This window comes from Pinus tabuliformis, chromosome 2_2 (genome assembly GCF_031772625.1).
Source record: "Pinus tabuliformis cultivar Carrire ecotype Pingquan chromosome 2_2, CPIR1, whole genome shotgun sequence".
In the NCBI taxonomy this organism is placed as follows: Eukaryota; Viridiplantae; Streptophyta; class Pinopsida; order Pinales; family Pinaceae; genus Pinus; species Pinus tabuliformis.
Genome location: NC_142300.1, coordinates 810,260,341 through 810,277,166, shown reverse-complemented (window position 1 = coordinate 810,277,166; position 16,826 = coordinate 810,260,341). Strand labels below are relative to the sequence as shown.

General features: G+C 34.6%; 1 protein-coding gene across 2 annotated transcripts; it reads right to left on the bottom strand.

The window, feature by feature from the left end:
* Positions 1-506: 506 nt before the first annotated feature.
* LOC149195429 (formate dehydrogenase 1, mitochondrial-like) lies at positions 507-11,310 on the bottom strand. Of its 2 annotated transcripts, none has more exons than XM_089408292.1 (3): positions 11,122-11,310; positions 2,473-2,682; positions 507-881 (listed from the first exon to the last, which is right to left on the bottom strand). In XM_089408292.1, the coding sequence occupies exons 1-3, from the start codon at positions 11,248-11,250 to the stop codon at positions 684-686; spliced, it is 537 nt and encodes a 178-aa protein (XP_089264418.1). In that variant the 5' UTR covers positions 11,251-11,310; the 3' UTR covers positions 507-683. The 2 variants fall into 2 exon arrangements, with proteins under 2 accessions (XP_089264418.1, XP_089264419.1); XM_089408293.1 differs by having other exon boundaries at positions 2,473-2,677.
* Between the last annotated feature and the right edge of the window lie 5,516 nt (positions 11,311-16,826).

Here is a 16,826-nt window from a genome sequence, read left to right as displayed (position 1 = left end):
GTCCTTTTTTGCATCTAATTTGGTGCCCATTTATGTGTCCTTGTTTTTGCCCAATTTGATATCCTTTTGTATGCCATGTTTTGTTCCCTTCTTTGTGTCAACTATTGCACAAATTTTCACTTCTAATTTAAAACACTTTGTATGTCAATTGTTTGCATTTTGTATTAATTCCTAGTTTAACATCCAATTTTACTTTCAATTTTGCATCCATGGTTACATCCGCATTTGACTTCTTATATAGAGTATATTTTTCTTTACATATATGACCCCCTTTATAGATTCATAGTGAAATATATGATAGTTTCTAAATATCATTAAAGCAGATATCACAATTCAAAATCATTTGTAAAGAAATTTAAGAGAAATTGACAACATCCATAAAAAAAAATAACAATGTGTCATTAACAATTTTCAAAACATGTATAAAATAGCAACATAATACTAATAAAATCAGTATTTTTTTTAATCGAAACAAGTAAAATTCAAATATGATTAACAAATCAAAATATTTCATGAATATCGTTATTCTACGATAAATTAACAACATACATAAATCAAACTCATCGTATGATTACAAAATCAAAATGTCTCATTGATATAGGGTAAATTCACAACACCCATCTAAACATAACAATGTCATTCTACACAATAATTTCTTCATAAAAAACAATGCATGTGCATGCCTAGCTACCACCACCAAGATCATCCTCATGATCATCTTGGCCATCCTCATTACTCTGATCCACATCATCACCAACACCGCAACTATCATCATCATCTCCTCCTTCACCACCATCATCCTCATCCTCATCCTCATCATCTCCTGATATATGTTGAACATAATTTGGATCATCGTCTTGGCAATCATTACCTATAGCATTCTGACAAAAAAAATCAATATTACATGTTAGTATTAATTACATAACACAACACATGTTTTTGTTATACAATGTTAACCATAAAATGAGGTAAGATATACTAGCATTTGCACCAGATGTTGCAAAGGAAACGCCGTAAGGCATAAATTGAAAAATACAAATACAACAAAAGAATACTTTGATAAAGAATAAAAATATATTGAATGCTCAAATCAATGCCCCATTAACTGGAAGCATTTAGTAGACATATCTATCAACATTAGGATTATACACAATGATCAAGAAATTTTCCATATACAAACAACAACTTCCACAACAACCTTTTGACACATCCACATTTTAAGAAATGCCTTGGAACGTGATCGGAATTTTCCATATTGCCTTTTTCATTATGCAGATAAATCTTCCATATTGCTATTTTCATCATGAATATTGTTAGTTCATTGTTGTAAAGTGTTAGTGTGTTAAATTCAATACTATAAGTTCGACAAGTGAAAAACATTCCTCAATTAGCATAATATACATTTTTCTCTCACCGTGTATTTTTCAGTCAAAGAGCACAAGTAACATATTAACATGTATTTTCCCTTCATTATTTTCATCATAGAGCCAAGAAATCTACGCCTTATCTATAAAGTAACAAAAACATTTTGAAATAAGTTTAATATTTCAAGCCAGTGTCTAACCTATAAAGTAACAAAAACTTTTTGAAATAAATTTAATATTTTAAGCAATTGACTAACCTACTTTAATAATTGAAAAATTCTCAAAGATGAATTATACTCCATAATAAGAGAGCCAACATTGGAGCCCATACTTTCACTAAAACCAAAAGAAACACAACCACTTGTTAAGAAGAAATTCAAGTAATAATAATAAAACAAAAATAATAAACATTAAAGTATAAAATGGTATTTCCAACACACAAGTATAAATATACATGCTCTATGTCCATTGTTAGATTAAATGGGTGTGGAGAAAATTAGTAGAGAACCCAAAATTGTATTTCTAATTAGGATGGGTGGAGAAATGCTTTAAATGCGGGTTGTTGTCATTCTAATGAAACCCTATGCAAAGGGGATGTTAAGATTCTGAGAGAAAAGCTAGGCTTGGTAGAGAACACCTTCCTTGTTAAACATTCCCCTACTGTAACCAAAAGGAAAGGGCAAGAGAAACAATAATTAGGTTTTTGTTCACAAGTTGTACAAAATATATAGGTGCTATTGATGTTTGAGTGAATAATGGGAGAGATTATTTATGAAATTGTGATAAGGCGCACCTAGTTTTGTCAGAAAGAGGAATATTAATGACAAGTACATCACATTTAGGTAGCATTTCGTCAAGATTTGTCTCCAATGTTGCTCCAGTTTCCTTTTCCAATTCGGGTCCAATAGAAAGACAGTCGTGGTAAAGAAGCTTACAATTGAAGGGTTGTACAAAGGAACGCAATTCAATTCAACATCATGTAATGTTTATTATTATTAGATTGAAATTTTGAAACAAACAGCATGCATGCGTAAGAATTATGGAGCACTGATTTTTGAAAAGAAGTTTGCAACATCATGAAGTAGTACTAGATCCTAAGAATGAATACCTTCAAACGCTTAAGTAGTTCTTTGCCAATACGCCCTGCACCAATAGAACCAATAGTTTTCCCTTCTAGATCATATGACCTGTAAGAAATTGCTGCCACTTTCCAATCACCCTCAACAATTTGCTTATATCCAGGAACAAAGTTTCGCATCAATATGAGAATGCGCATTAGCTCATCTTCTGCCACGGACACCACATTACTTTCGCTGATCTTCAACCAATGATGATACAAACAAATCAATGGAATTAAAAAATATATCCAATATAAATAAAATGCGTTTAAAAGTAACTCTCTGTTTTATTTACAGGAAAATAAAGAGAGTGTTAGTCTATCTGTGTTTCTCGAGATATAATGCCCCATATCCAAAATACGAAAGCTACAGGAGAACAGTTATTACACAGTACAATCTCACCATTACAAAGGAGTCGATAAAAGACCAAATGCATTAAAGCTTTCCAAGAAATTGCAAAAACATACAATAACACAAGTGAAGATCAAGGTAAATCTGCAGTACATGTTGGATTGGGGATAAAGCCAATATCATAGCATGAGATTGACAATTAAATGAGTTGTAAATAATAATGGAATGATATGGAATTGAATAGCCTACAGGCTGAATATAAACAAGAGAGTTATTATTTCATTGTTATTAATTTATTATAAAATCACATTTTTTAAAACAATAACTATTTTTATTTCAATACCAACCATTAACTAATTTCTAAGAATAATTCTAATTATTGTTGTCCACTTCATCTTCTTTCCATTTCTGTACCATGAGGGAAAAACCCAATACCATTCCTATATCTTAAAATTAACATTAAATATGTCAAAATAGCTCAAGCATATTTTTGCAAGCATATTTTGGAAAACAATCATTACAGACGGATTAAACAAAGAAGAGCGCTTTGAGATCTTCCGCAAATCTTTCAGGAATGTAATAAGAGCAAAATAAAACCCATGGGTAAGTACAACCAAAAGGATAATGAATCAATCTAGTCACAGTAAATATCAATATGATAATCCAGGTAAGATGTATTGTCACTTTTCCTGATTTCAGCCCTCTTGGCACCGGTAGGTTACCTATATCCTCACCCAAAACCAAAGTAGAAGCAGGCCTGGCTGGGAGACTATCTTTCAAAATTGACAAGGTATTATTTCTATCAATTAGAATGCACATCCTCAGGTGTTCAAGAATAATTAATAGAACAGTAAGCTAGATGAGCAGATCCAATTTAGAGAATCTCACTCAGATCTACTTGACATCACCTCCATGATTTAAATAATGATTGGAGGAGTCTTAATACTCCAGAGTCCAGATCACTTAACATACAGAAACTAAAGCAGCCAAAGAACAATATCCCATCACTCCCATGCCACATATATATGTTTAGGTATAGTTGGAAGGACACATACCTTTCCTGTAACTAATTCAGCAAGGTTGTCATTACAAGTTTTGGGCTATGTTCACTGCCCTGGTATTGAAAGGTATACAGGTTGTTCACCTTAATTACACACATCAATGCATATGTATGTTCAGGGTTTAAGCTCATAGGCCTGTAGCTATTACAACAAAACTACAAGTGTAAATATATAATACAGTGAATTCATTTCTGAGCAAATTCCAAGTCCAGCGTTTGTTCAAGCCAAACAGTCATAAGGTTCTGAGTATCTTATGGTCAAGCATCTCATCAAAAATGCATTCCATCACATTTTATCAATACCCATGCACTATCAAAAGACACGACTCTGTTCCTTCTCCTTGTTATCAAAGGACACGACTTTCTATATGTTAATTTGTACAATCTTAATTCTTATTCTATTCTCTATGTACTTTCTAAATCCTAATCCAACATATCCTAGATCCAACTTCTGCAATATCCAAGGATCTTCATACTTCCACCTTCATACGTTTCTCACAACAAGACCCAAATATAAACCAAGGCTCTGGAGGAGAAACAAGAAGAGAGGAGTGTAGTGACCAACCTGATCTGATCTGCTAATAATACTACAAACTAAAAGATAACTCTCACTTTATTGTTTGTAGCTTCTTGGGGGTGAATGTGACAATGCTATATATATCATAAGGATCTGGAATCTGATATCTCCTCTTTGTTGTGGGCTGCTGGTTCCAGGGTGAGAAAAAGTGGTATAAAAGTCCTCTAAAAATGAAGGTGAAGGGTGTCATAGTGAGGTGGTTTTCCAGTTGCTTGTATCTATATAAACTATAAATGGATCTTTACTATAAAGTATTCTAAAGAGTTTCTTCAACTTACTTTAATATCCTTTTAAATTAACTCGTCCTCTTCTCAAAGACCCATATATAAATAAAGCATTGTTCATCTTTTCAAAGCTCATGTCTTAAGCATTCCATTAATACCAATAATAAAAAGAAGGATGATGATTCCGATGTATGTAATTTGTAGTTCTTGTTACCTATGAAGTCTAAGGAGCTTAATCCCTCAAGAGTAAAACAGTAAAAGGAATTTAAGTCTCGGTCATATTGTTAGTTCCTAATCTCCTACTAACAAAGACATTCCGCTATCTTTTTTCAGGAGTCAAGACTAAACTGTATGTAATCCAAAACATACTTTCTTTGTCCAAGATTTCCCTACTTGTAATAGATTACTACAACCACATATACTACAAAAAGAAACCAATAACTCCTAATTATTATTCTGATGCCTTTGCGAGTTACTGATTAGATAATATAAACAAAGGAGTTATTCTTTATTCCAAGTGATACTAAACTAATAAGAAGACTAATCATACTATTCTTGTTTGTATTATCTCTGTATCTTTTCTATCTAAAGTAAATCTAAAGAGGAAGAATTGCTTGTCCTAATCAAGTGGGGTGAGGATCTAGGGCGACCAATGGGAGAGGAAGGCCTAAATGAGGCACACACTTCTTCTGCTGCTAGGGCCTGGGTTTTTAATAGGATAACCACAGGGATATGTTGCAAGGACAGGGGAATAATTGGTTCTATGCAATGCCATGATCTTCTTTACAAGAGTCGCTGCTAATCCCTTGAATGTATCTTGTGTTTTTTTTTTTTGCTTCTAGGATGGACCTACTTAGTCCTTCAACAACTAGAAGAAATAAATAAGGAGACAAGGTACAACCTTGTTTTAAGTTTTAACCCTCTTGAGGGTCTTAAGAAATTAGAGGCTGAACCATTTATAAAAAATGCATAAGAAGCTTAAATTACACATCCCATAATCTAATTTACCAGTGGTAAGTTGAAACTAATATGGATAAAAAGAAGTATCAGAAAGAGCCAAGACACCCTTTATAAGCCTTGGAGAGGTTCAACTTGATCACCATTATTGTAACATTTTTGACTTGAATAATATGGAGGCCCTCTTGTGCTGAAACAATTGCCTCATGGATCTGCCGATCCTCTAGAGAACCAAGCGGTTCTATTATATGAACTTACAAAGTAGTGCTTTCAATCTGACAGCCAAAACCTTAGCCATTATCTTATAAATACAATTAGACAAAGAAGTGGGTCTAAAAGCATAAAAAGACTCAGGTTGATCCACCTTTGGAATGAGTGCAATAGAGGTCCAGATGAAGGAGCCAGGGAGCCTTACTAAAGCTTCTCATTTCTTCCACTACCTGAAGTAAGTTGTCTCCCAACACTTCAACAAATCCCAGGTAGAACTCCACAGTCCACCCATAGGGATTGGGACTCTTGTCCTTATGGAAAGTGGACAAACACATTCAAAAGTGCTTTTCTGGACAGATCACCATTGCTGGAACTTTGTTGACTTGAATAGTGTAGAGGCCCTCTTGTGCTGAAACAATTGTGTCATAGATTTGACAAACTGTTCTGGTTAGATGAAGTTAGAAAGTAGTGATTTTAATCTCACAGACAAAACCTTAGCCATTATCTTATAAATCCAATTACATAAAGCAGTGGGTCTAAAAGCATAAAAAATGTTCAGTCTCAAAAATCTGAAGTAAATTTGTAAAGAATGTAGCATTAGCTTTCTTGGCTTAGTGAAATCCCTAATTTTCTATCCTATTTGCTTGTCTTAAAAATCTCACGAAAACCTGTAAAGATTGTGCCATTGTGTACGCTTAGCCTCTAAAAGCCCTAGCTTTCTATCTTCTTCTATGTAATTTGAATAGAACACCATCAAATACCAGAATTATCAATTCCCATTCTCCAAAACTTCTAAATGTGCGGAACTGAGACATAAATCATTCAATCAAACCACTCGAAATGCATCTGAATGCTGATACATTAACTTAAAGAACTTCTTCCCAAACTCTGCCATTTTTTAAACAAAATTTATCCATACATGCATACATTGTATGTATGTATGTATGTATGGATTGTATACATGTATGTATGGATTGTATACATGTATCTATGGATATGTACTATGCATACATACATGCATACAATCCATACACACATGCATACAATCATACATACATACATGCATCAATTGTGTAAAATGAGAGCTCAAGTGCCAATTGCCAAGGGATATACCTATGCATAGATGACAACATTTTATTTAGCCAACATGTGAAGCTTGCAATTAATTGGATTATGAACCAGATTGCCTTGGGAAAACAAAGAGGGGTCATGATATGTCAAATGGAGTAAAATTATTCTTTCTCTTGCTGAGGATTAAAGCTACATCAACTCTCAACTTGCCCCTGCCAACCATCTCACTTTCATAGATAAGAAGATGATGTTGTTGGTTATGGTTTTTCTTATTGGTGCAACTAGCTAGATACTGCACGTTGCACATTCTGCAATTTTCCCTTGACCCTTATATGATAAGCTGGTATAACCAACTACACACTTGCAAAAGGAATGTGTAGGCAGAGATATATTTAAGAAACCTTACTACTACAATGTTTGTTTGAATGTATCTTGTTCCTCAATCTCATGGGACTAGTAAGGAAGCTTGCTACATAGCTTTTGCCTTGATTTAGTTAGGGCCAGAAATGAGACTCTGATCGTATGCAACCAGCAAGTTACCATTTGGGTTGTTGTATATTTCTTCAGCTGGCATATTGGTCACCTCAATTTGTTGGGGTCAGCGAGATTTCAAGCAACTGGATATTGCCATATTGCCCCTACTCACAGTAAAAATTGACCTTGAACATTCTATATAGTATTATCTTGACCTAAATAGGACAAGAACGAGCACTCTTGTCATGTGTCCCTTGAATCTTGAAAGAAAAATTCCATATAAACTACACCTCCATTACCATATCATTGCCTATTCTCAAGGATGGCATTCACATCAGACAGTTGGATCAAGAAGAGGTATCTTGCCAATAAGTTCCACAAGCCATGAAGATAAGTACAAGGCTGCATGCCCACCATTGGGTAAGTTCCCTGGGTTTCTGCACTTCATCCCTACATAAACCCTATATTGAACCCTCAAACAAACCCTGAATTTTCCCATCAAAACTACAAGACTTGGCCTTCAAAGTTCAAATTAGGCCTAAGCTCAACCTTCAAACATCGAAATTTGGCCACCAGAACAAACCTAAAACTCAGCCTCAACAACATTGAAGTTCGGCCTTCAACAGGGCTAAAACTCGGCCTCTAGAACAGCATTGCAACTCACCTTCTAACTAGGACCAAAAACCTTCACAAAGAGTGCCAAAAACCCTTCCCACAAGAAAACTCTCCAACTATGCTTCACTTGGTTCATGAGGTATGAACCTTAGAATTACTCCTTTGCTTGCTTAGACAAACCTGAATTGGCTTGAGTGAGTAAGTCCTAGGTCCCTACACATAACACCTATATATAGTGTGTTTGACCACCAAAAGCAAGGCCGACTTGCCCACTGGCTAGGCTAACTTGGCAGACTATAATATTGAAAAAAATCATCTCTTTAACCAAAAGAAGTTAGGGGGAGTGCCATATAATGTTGCAAAAATCTTGGAATAAGCTTTCCAACCATATATATATATATATATATATATATATATATATATATATATATATATATATATATATATATATATATATATATATATATATAGCGTCATATATCGTTGGAAAGGTCTCAAAATATGTTATTTGACTATATAACTCTCTTTCATTTGGATAGCCTTTGACATCAATAACAACCATTTTCAACATACATAATTCAAAGGAATCTGTTGCTAAAATTTAGCTACTTTTCACATGGCTACCATCCATCGTCTATCAGTTGAAATGTTAGACAAAAGGAAACAAGCCCAATACAACAAAAAGAGAGAATTAATAGCCTGTAATATGTCAAGCCAACAATCCACAAACAAGAAATAAGTGGCAGAAAATTTATAATAACACTTGCCCTTCTGTGCCTTCCAGGGTGGAAGGAGATGCGAATATAAACAAAGGATTCACGCTCTTAGTTTAATAATAATTAACTACTACCGTTATGTAACCATTTTGTAATTACTAATGGGCAAAAATAATAACATCTTACCCCACACTCACTTTTGGGAAAAAGTGGTGGCTGTGGAAAACTGTATGTAAAAGTACCAAAGGCAAAGGAATGTATTGATGCTCAAAGAATCATCGAAATGAGACCAAAAATCTTCAATTAATGCTCTTTTGTCCAATACAGTGTTGCAAAGATTGGTTATCTATTGTCAATATCATGAGATATCATGATTCTCTCAGCTCAGGGATATTATCAGCAGAAAAAGTTGTGAATTTTACAAATTTTGAACATATCATGATATTTTGAAAATATCCTGATATATCAACAAAATGTCACCAAAAAATGGAAAATATTAGCTGAGTTAGCAGATTATTGGATTTTTTTGGCTCAGTTTGAAGTGGTATCAAAGCTTTTTCGAGGTACAAAGTGGAAGAATTTTTATTTTTTTATATAAATTTTTCAAAGGAAAAAGAGGACAGCAAAAAGCAAATCATATTCTAAAATTTTAAAATATGAAGAAACCAGTTGTAGATCCGGGTTCCTCTAGAAAAATACCCAGCTTCAAAAAAATTGTGCAAATCAGAGCCTAGGAAATGGAGTTATTGTTGATAGAAAACCAAAGTTTTAGGGTTTTCCTGATGAAGACCACAGATTCTAGACCAATACATATTGACAGTTTGACCAGATTTTAGTCCATCCAATGCCAATAGATACAAAGTGGTTGTAGCATTTCCTAATTGTGGTCTATATTTCAATTGCTTGAACCAGGACTATATCACGGATATTGCAGCAATAAAAGAAATAATTCCAGTCTATAGAAAGGTAGCATAGTAATAACATACTTGAGTTTTCGGGGTGCTTCAAACAATCTCGTCCTAAAGATAGGATTCCAGGTTGTTTGCAGATTTTAATTGGTGAGGTTGGCTCTAATTTTGGAACTTTGTTGGCTCTGCTGCAGGTATCATTTTGCCCCAAATCTTCACCAAGCCTTTTTCATGGACTCACTAAAGGACTCTCATTTTCTGCATCCTTCATATGAGTAAACCTTCGACCCAGCACTGGTTTTCAATACAAACTTTCAAAGAGAGAAACTGGCAATTTGGAGCAGGTTACAAGACCTCCTTCTATAATGAACAGAGATGACCCCGGAATGTGGCAAAAGTTCTCCCCTTCAGCCGGTGCTAAAGAAAACAAAGAGCTTCTCTCTGAAATCTCTAACGGCGTGCTTGGATGGCCTAATCTGACCAAAACTACAAAAATGTACCATGAGTTTTCCTCTACGTTGTTATATTGTGAAGGATAGTGTTTCCCTCAATTACTAACCGTTCCAATAGCCCCTGCTTCCTGATCCATTAGTTTTGACTTCTCCAGACACTAAAGAGCATTAACGATTCTATTCCATTACACAAAGATGAGCTGGAAGGGAAAACCCTTCGGAGCACAATATTTCATGTTGAGGTATCAAATTCTTGGTTCCATGGAAATAGAAACCGCATGAAGATATCTACGAACCACTTGAACATCAAAAATGTTCAGTCTCAAAACTCTGAAGTAAATTTGTAAAGAATGTAGCATTAGCTTTCTTGGCTTAGTGAAATCCCTAATTTTCTATCCTATTTGCAGGTCTGAAAAATCTCACGAAAACCTGTAAAGATTTGCCATTGTGTACGCTTAGCCTCTAAAAGCCCTAGCTTTCTATCTTCTTCTGTGTAATTTGAATAGAACACCATCAAATACCAGAATTATCAATTCCCATTCTCCAAAACTTTTAAATGTGCGGAACTGAGACAGAAATCATTCAGTCAAACCACTCGAAATGCATCTGAATGCTGATCCATTAACTTAAAGAACTTCTTCCCAAACTCTGCCATTTTTTAAACAAAATTTTGAGCACAACCTTGTCTAGTCCATTTATAGAGAGCGTTAGTTTATGAAATCTTGCCTGTAAGCCAAAATAGAGTCAAAATTTTCCATTGAAAGCTCAGAATAACTGAACCAGAAATAACCCTTGTGAAATTTGCTGCTTAAAACATTGTTTTGAGCACGGCCTCTTTCTTCAGATTTATTTTAGATAATACGGTAGCTTATTTAATGAAATATTTCCAGAAAGTTGAAATATGGCAAATTTTTCCAATCAAGAACTCTAAATAATTTCATTAAGACAAGGCGTAGAGGATTCATGACGGCGACAAGAAAATAATGGCGCTTTGCAATTTAAGCACTCTCTTGCAGAAAAATACCTTTTCTGAAATCGTTTTGACCACGAAGAAACGCAGATGAACTGTTGGAAGTCGTGCAGAGAGAGATCTGGTGGCTCGTGGATCGATTCTGGGGCAATGTTTATGCGATTGCAAACCATGATTGTTCATATGCGAGCTACTGAGCTCGTTGAGAGGGATACGCGCAATGGCGCCAAACTACCAAGAGGATTTGAATTTAAAGGCGAGATAGAATATCTACCGTCCGATCATGTTATCGACGGCCATATATTTGTGTTTCAGTAAAACGGATTTTCAAAGAATTTGAAATATTATACATTTTATAGAATTTGAAATATTATACATTCTATTATTTAAGCTGAATAATAGTTTTACTTTGGAAAAATGATTGGGCACATCAAATAAAATATTGATGCGACCGACATAGAACTCCGAAACAATAATGCACCCTTCTCTTACTCCAAAACAATAATGCACCCTTCTCTAGCTGATGTGTCAATGCTTTATTTGAAGTGGAACTTAAAGAATTAAGTAATTATTCATTATTAAATTGGGATTTTATATAAATTAATTGATTATTTATTAATGTTAATTTCATTTTATAATTTTATAGTAATTTTTAATAGATTTTTGTTAAAGATAATTATTTGAGCTATTATTGTATCAAGATTTTTGTTGTGTCTTTTATTAATATATTTTAATCCACTTTAAACATGCTCAAAATATGTTTTCATCTTCATTTGTGGAGATTATCTACTTGCATATTCAAAAAGTTTTGATGTAGTTTTTGCCTTGAAAAATGATTATTGTGATTGTAATGGTGAGAAATTATTCTATAAACAATGTTAAGTGTTATTTAGAATAAATGAGAAATTCTTTTTGAATATATAAGACTAATCTTTGAGAGAATAGATATATATTCCCTAATTATCACATAAACAAGGGGTTAATCTTGCATTTAGTGCTTTATCTCTGTAGAGTTTCGCTAAACAAAGGGAATACCTCCTCCTGCGTGACTTCGATTGTCCCTCCCTCTTACAGGATTGCAAAGCATTAAGAATTGAATCTTCTTTATTTTAAAGATGTAGTCTTGTCGAATATACCAAAAACATAGTAGGATTCTTTCATTATTGACAAAATCAAGCACATGTGCAAGGGAAGTATTCATCTATGGATGGTTAACAAGTTCATTAATAACTACAAGCAAACGCTTCAAACTATGTATTTAATGATCTGTAGTCATCATCTAAAGAGTTCAAGAATCAAATCAATTCCAACCTAAGTTCTAAGTATATGGTAAACCTCTACTCTAGAGGTTCTATTATTGTAAAATTTCACAACTATGGAAGTTGTGGCAAGGTCTCAAAGGAGGGACTTTCTTTTTGGGGCAAAACTAACCTTTTTTCAAAAGATAGTTTCTATAATTGAATCCATCTTCAATATCCATTTCTTCAACCCCACTCTGCCGGATTTGAATATTGAATCCCCCCTACTTATTTTGGGATGAGATGATCTTTCAAAAGCCAACATAAATATATTGGGGACTTACAACAATATACAAACTAAGCAAGGAAGGGTATACACACATGTGTTAGAATTTGAATTGAAGTTGACTTGAGCAAAGGTATAACAATGCATATTTAATTAAATATTGGTGATTTTAACAACCACGTCGATTAGATTAAAATAATGATACTTTATGTGTATCTATATGCAAAGACAAAATACTTGAAAGGCACCTTCCCAACAACAAAGGTCATTATAAGAAAAATGGAAAAATAACAAGTTGATGGGTGGTATGATTGAATGAAGAATCAAAGGGCAAGAAAGAAGAGACATCCAAGTTTAGTCCTAATAAAATATTTTATGGCCCCTTCCAAGGAGTGCGTTATTAAGAGGGACACAAACATGATCATGGAGTTTGTGCTAAAGTCTTATGGGAGAAATAGGAAGCATGTGAATGAGATATTATGGATTTCAAAAGAGAAATCATGTTATTCAATCCAATAGAAGCAAGGGGATTGGTGCTACTTGAGACTCCATAAGCTCTAAATCAATTGGTGAAAGCAAGAAGTCTAAAAGATAAATGCAAAGAAAGGAATATCCATCTATGTACAAATCTACAATAAATAAATTCAAAATTATACAGTGTTTCCATATAGACAATGTTAGGTCCCTATAACACTAGTGATTCCCCCATTACTAGTGTCATTGTGGCCCTTACTGTTATTGTTGTGCCCTTATTGTCCCCATATTGTTATTATTGTGCCCCATAGAAGCCCACTATTGTTATTTTTGTGCCCTTATATTATTATTGTTATGTTGACTTTGATTATATTGTGACCCCTTAGACTCCTATATATAGAAATGAGGCTTTGTCATTTGTATCATCCAATAATTGCTCTTTTGTGTAATGTAAAGGAGGTTGCCCCCTCGAAGAGGCTGATTTCTAAGTTGTTGATCTATCTTTTCTATCTTTTTGTGAGTTGGTTTCATAACAGATAACCTAGGTTCGAACCCTAAAAAGTGTAGGGTCTTTGTGAGTGTTTGTGAGGGAATGTGTTTGACATCACATAATTGGATTCCCTTCATCATCAAAGAGACATGTGTCCCAAAAGTCAATTTGGTTTAAGTGGATGTTAATATGATACACTGTATATTTTCTGAGGGTAGTAGCACAATTGGAAAAAAGCATGTTGGCAAGCCCTTGTGTATCCAAGTGATTGAAAGTTCAATCCCCCAGACATATCTCACCAATTGAACTTAAAAAAAATATGATACATTGTATATTGCAAAGCCATTAAGTTAAGTAATGACCTTGGCTAACCCAAATATTTAATTAGAATTTAAGCTCAAACACAACATTAGAAATGAAACCTTCACTCTAGATCTAAGGATATAGGGGTCAACATTGGATATTGGATACAAGACAAGGTGATCAAATGTATCTCTTGGACTAGCATTTTTTACAAAGGAATACAAATTTTAATGCTTATATTAACATGTATGTATAATATAATAATGAAATAGTCACTCTTTAGTTCATGGATAAAAGTGTTGGTGTGGAAGGAAATCTCGAGGGATGTGTCACTATAGTCATAAAAATTGCATTTATTGTGGCACATGGAGAACTTATTAATTGGGTGTAGCTTTAAAAATGGATAGGAGTGTTATCCTCCCCACCTAACTGCAATTCCTACAAATGACATATTTAGTGATTAATGAGTATATTGTTGTAATAATTTTGAACCCTGTGTTAAGAAATCCCTATGCAATCCAATTTAACTTAGGTACCATCCTCAAAATGAGGAGAATTCATTTGTGGGTTTCCTTAGAATGTGTATTTCAAGGAAGAATGTGTACTTTGTCGATATGTTGAAAGGTTTTACGGTCTTTGTGTTTTAGTGTACCATGTCATGTTTGGCATTGAGCGTTGGGTGTGTTGGAAGCCAACTCTTGGTAAACTCAAATACACTTGTCCTAAGGAAGGAGTTGGGGTTTTAAGGTTCTCTGGTTGTAAAAGCTTTCAAAGTCAATGTTTTTCATCCTCTTCTTGCATATTGCAGCCTCAAGGCCATTCGATGAGTTGGTGGTCATGCTTAAGGTTTTCATCCTATTCTTGCATTGTGCTTAAGGTTGATTGGTACCTTGTTCCATGAATTATGATCAACTTTGGGTCCTCTTTCAGTAGACACCTCCTAGCCACAGTATTAAAGGCAACATATTGGTTTCCTTTACTAATTTTAGCTTGTAATAAATTTAGATGTAATGGTTGTCACATGCGTTCATATACAACTACCTCATAACAAAGCTAACACAAGCACTTCTACCCATGCCTACATCACATCACATAGGAGGAATCAATCAATATTATTCAATATCCTGCATTCGAGTATCCCTCCTTTGAGGATTCAATCCAACATTTATGGAGATCAGGTCATCCATTTACAATAACTAGCTTTGCCATATAGCATGTTCATATTCCTATTGTCATGGCCGAAAGTACCACCGACATATATCTGATGCAATACGAATAAATAATTAGAACGCCTCAATGGATGCAATTCATCCTATAATGCATATATTAGATAACCCGAACCATAGGCTCTACCGTTTCAAAACAAAATCATTTATCATACATAATCAATAATCCGTCTGCCACAGTTGCATGACACGTTAACATGTGTATCTTAGGGATTATGCACAATTAATCAGAAGCGCAACATTGGATGCATAACACAAATAACTTGTACCATAGTTTATACAGTCGAGCCTTAACCACAGTTAACAAATTTGCATAGCGGCTCAAGCACGACTATTCACTATCTTAACAAAAGACAGGTTAACACCAATTCTACATAAGATCCACATACTGTGACTGTGATTAGAATTTCATTTATGTGCATCCATAAAATCATCTCATTAATGCCACATGCAGTGCATTTAAAACTCAAGCAAATTCTCTCATATGCTAAGGAATTTATAACATAGAGGGTAAGAAACCAACATACAGAACAATCCACGCAAGTGAGTCAAACTAGATCAAAAGAGAGAACGACACTTGGAAAACAGAGCACCGCTACCCAACCTAGAAATGACTCTTCAGTTCACCACCGAGTCGAGGTTCTTGCCATGGATCAACCGCCTCCAATTGATCTATGCAATGGGTATTTAATACCTTCTTTCATGATATGGTTTCCATTAGCAGTGTCTCGCTTTTATGGATCTTTTTATCCATTTGCGTAGGCTTATCTCATAAAAGCTCACCTTTCTCTCCCATGAGGATTTTCCTCATAGAAGATTTCCTTTCTCTCCCGCACAACTTTTATGTTTTTCTCAATGGATATTTATCTCCAATCCATCCAACTTATCTAGAATTAAATCGAGAAGCTTTACCATGAAAGAATTATCCTTTCCCATTCACCAATGTGATTTGGCAAGAATCTCATCTCTTGGTGTCTTGCTTTTCCAAGTGATTAATTTATTAATAATGTATTTACTTTTTATATTACACATCATACCTAGCTTTTCTTAGCTTAGGTTTGCAAAGTTTGACACACAAGGGAGGGGTGTTACATTTTGGATCCCTCTCTTTCCTTAAGATCCCTCCAACTGCAGCTAGAGTTCTTAGATGACTGTAAGGAGGAAGCCCCTATTGGAAAGGGACAGACAGTTTGAAGGTGTCTATCTTGTTGGTAATTCCTATATCGAAAAGTTGTATTTTCATAGTCCAGGGGTTGGGAATACACAATTCCCATCCACTTGAGCTCAATTTTATCTCGCAAAACTTCATTGCGATCTACCTAAACACATATGCAAACATAGGTGAAAATGCCTTTCAAAAGTCTTTCCCTGTCTACTTTGACGAATCTTCCAATAAAATTGCCCACTTTTTCTAAGAGATCTAGATGGGTAAAGTGAATGGGAAAACTGGGAATCTTACCCATACTAGAGTAGCCATCGACAACATAGTGAGAGGATTGAAGTTGGGAAACCATGGCTTCACTAGAAGACCAACTCATCCCCAAAACCATGGACCTTGGTCAAGGATTTTTTTCTTATCCTCAAGACATTTGAAGATCACCACAAAAAAACATGGGTCTACATCCACCCAAACCGGCGTTCATCCAATCCTATCATAATCGAACAGAAAAACGCTACTTTTTCAATAGAAAATGGGGAATAAAAGTATCACCCAAGGATAATGACCATCGTATCAAGCGCTC

Coding starts and splice junctions, on each gene's coding strand:
- LOC149195429 (XM_089408292.1), bottom strand. CDS start 11,250: ATGAACAATCATGGTTTGCAATCGCATAAACATTGCCCCAGAATCGAT. Junction 2,683..11,121: donor TCAAAACGATTTCAGAAAAG/GTATTTTTCTGC, acceptor CATTGGTTGAAG/ATCAGCGAAAGTAATGTGGT. Junction 882..2,472: donor AACTACTTAAGCGTTTGAAG/GTATTCATTCTT, acceptor TTTTTTTGTCAG/AATGCTATAGGTAATGATTG.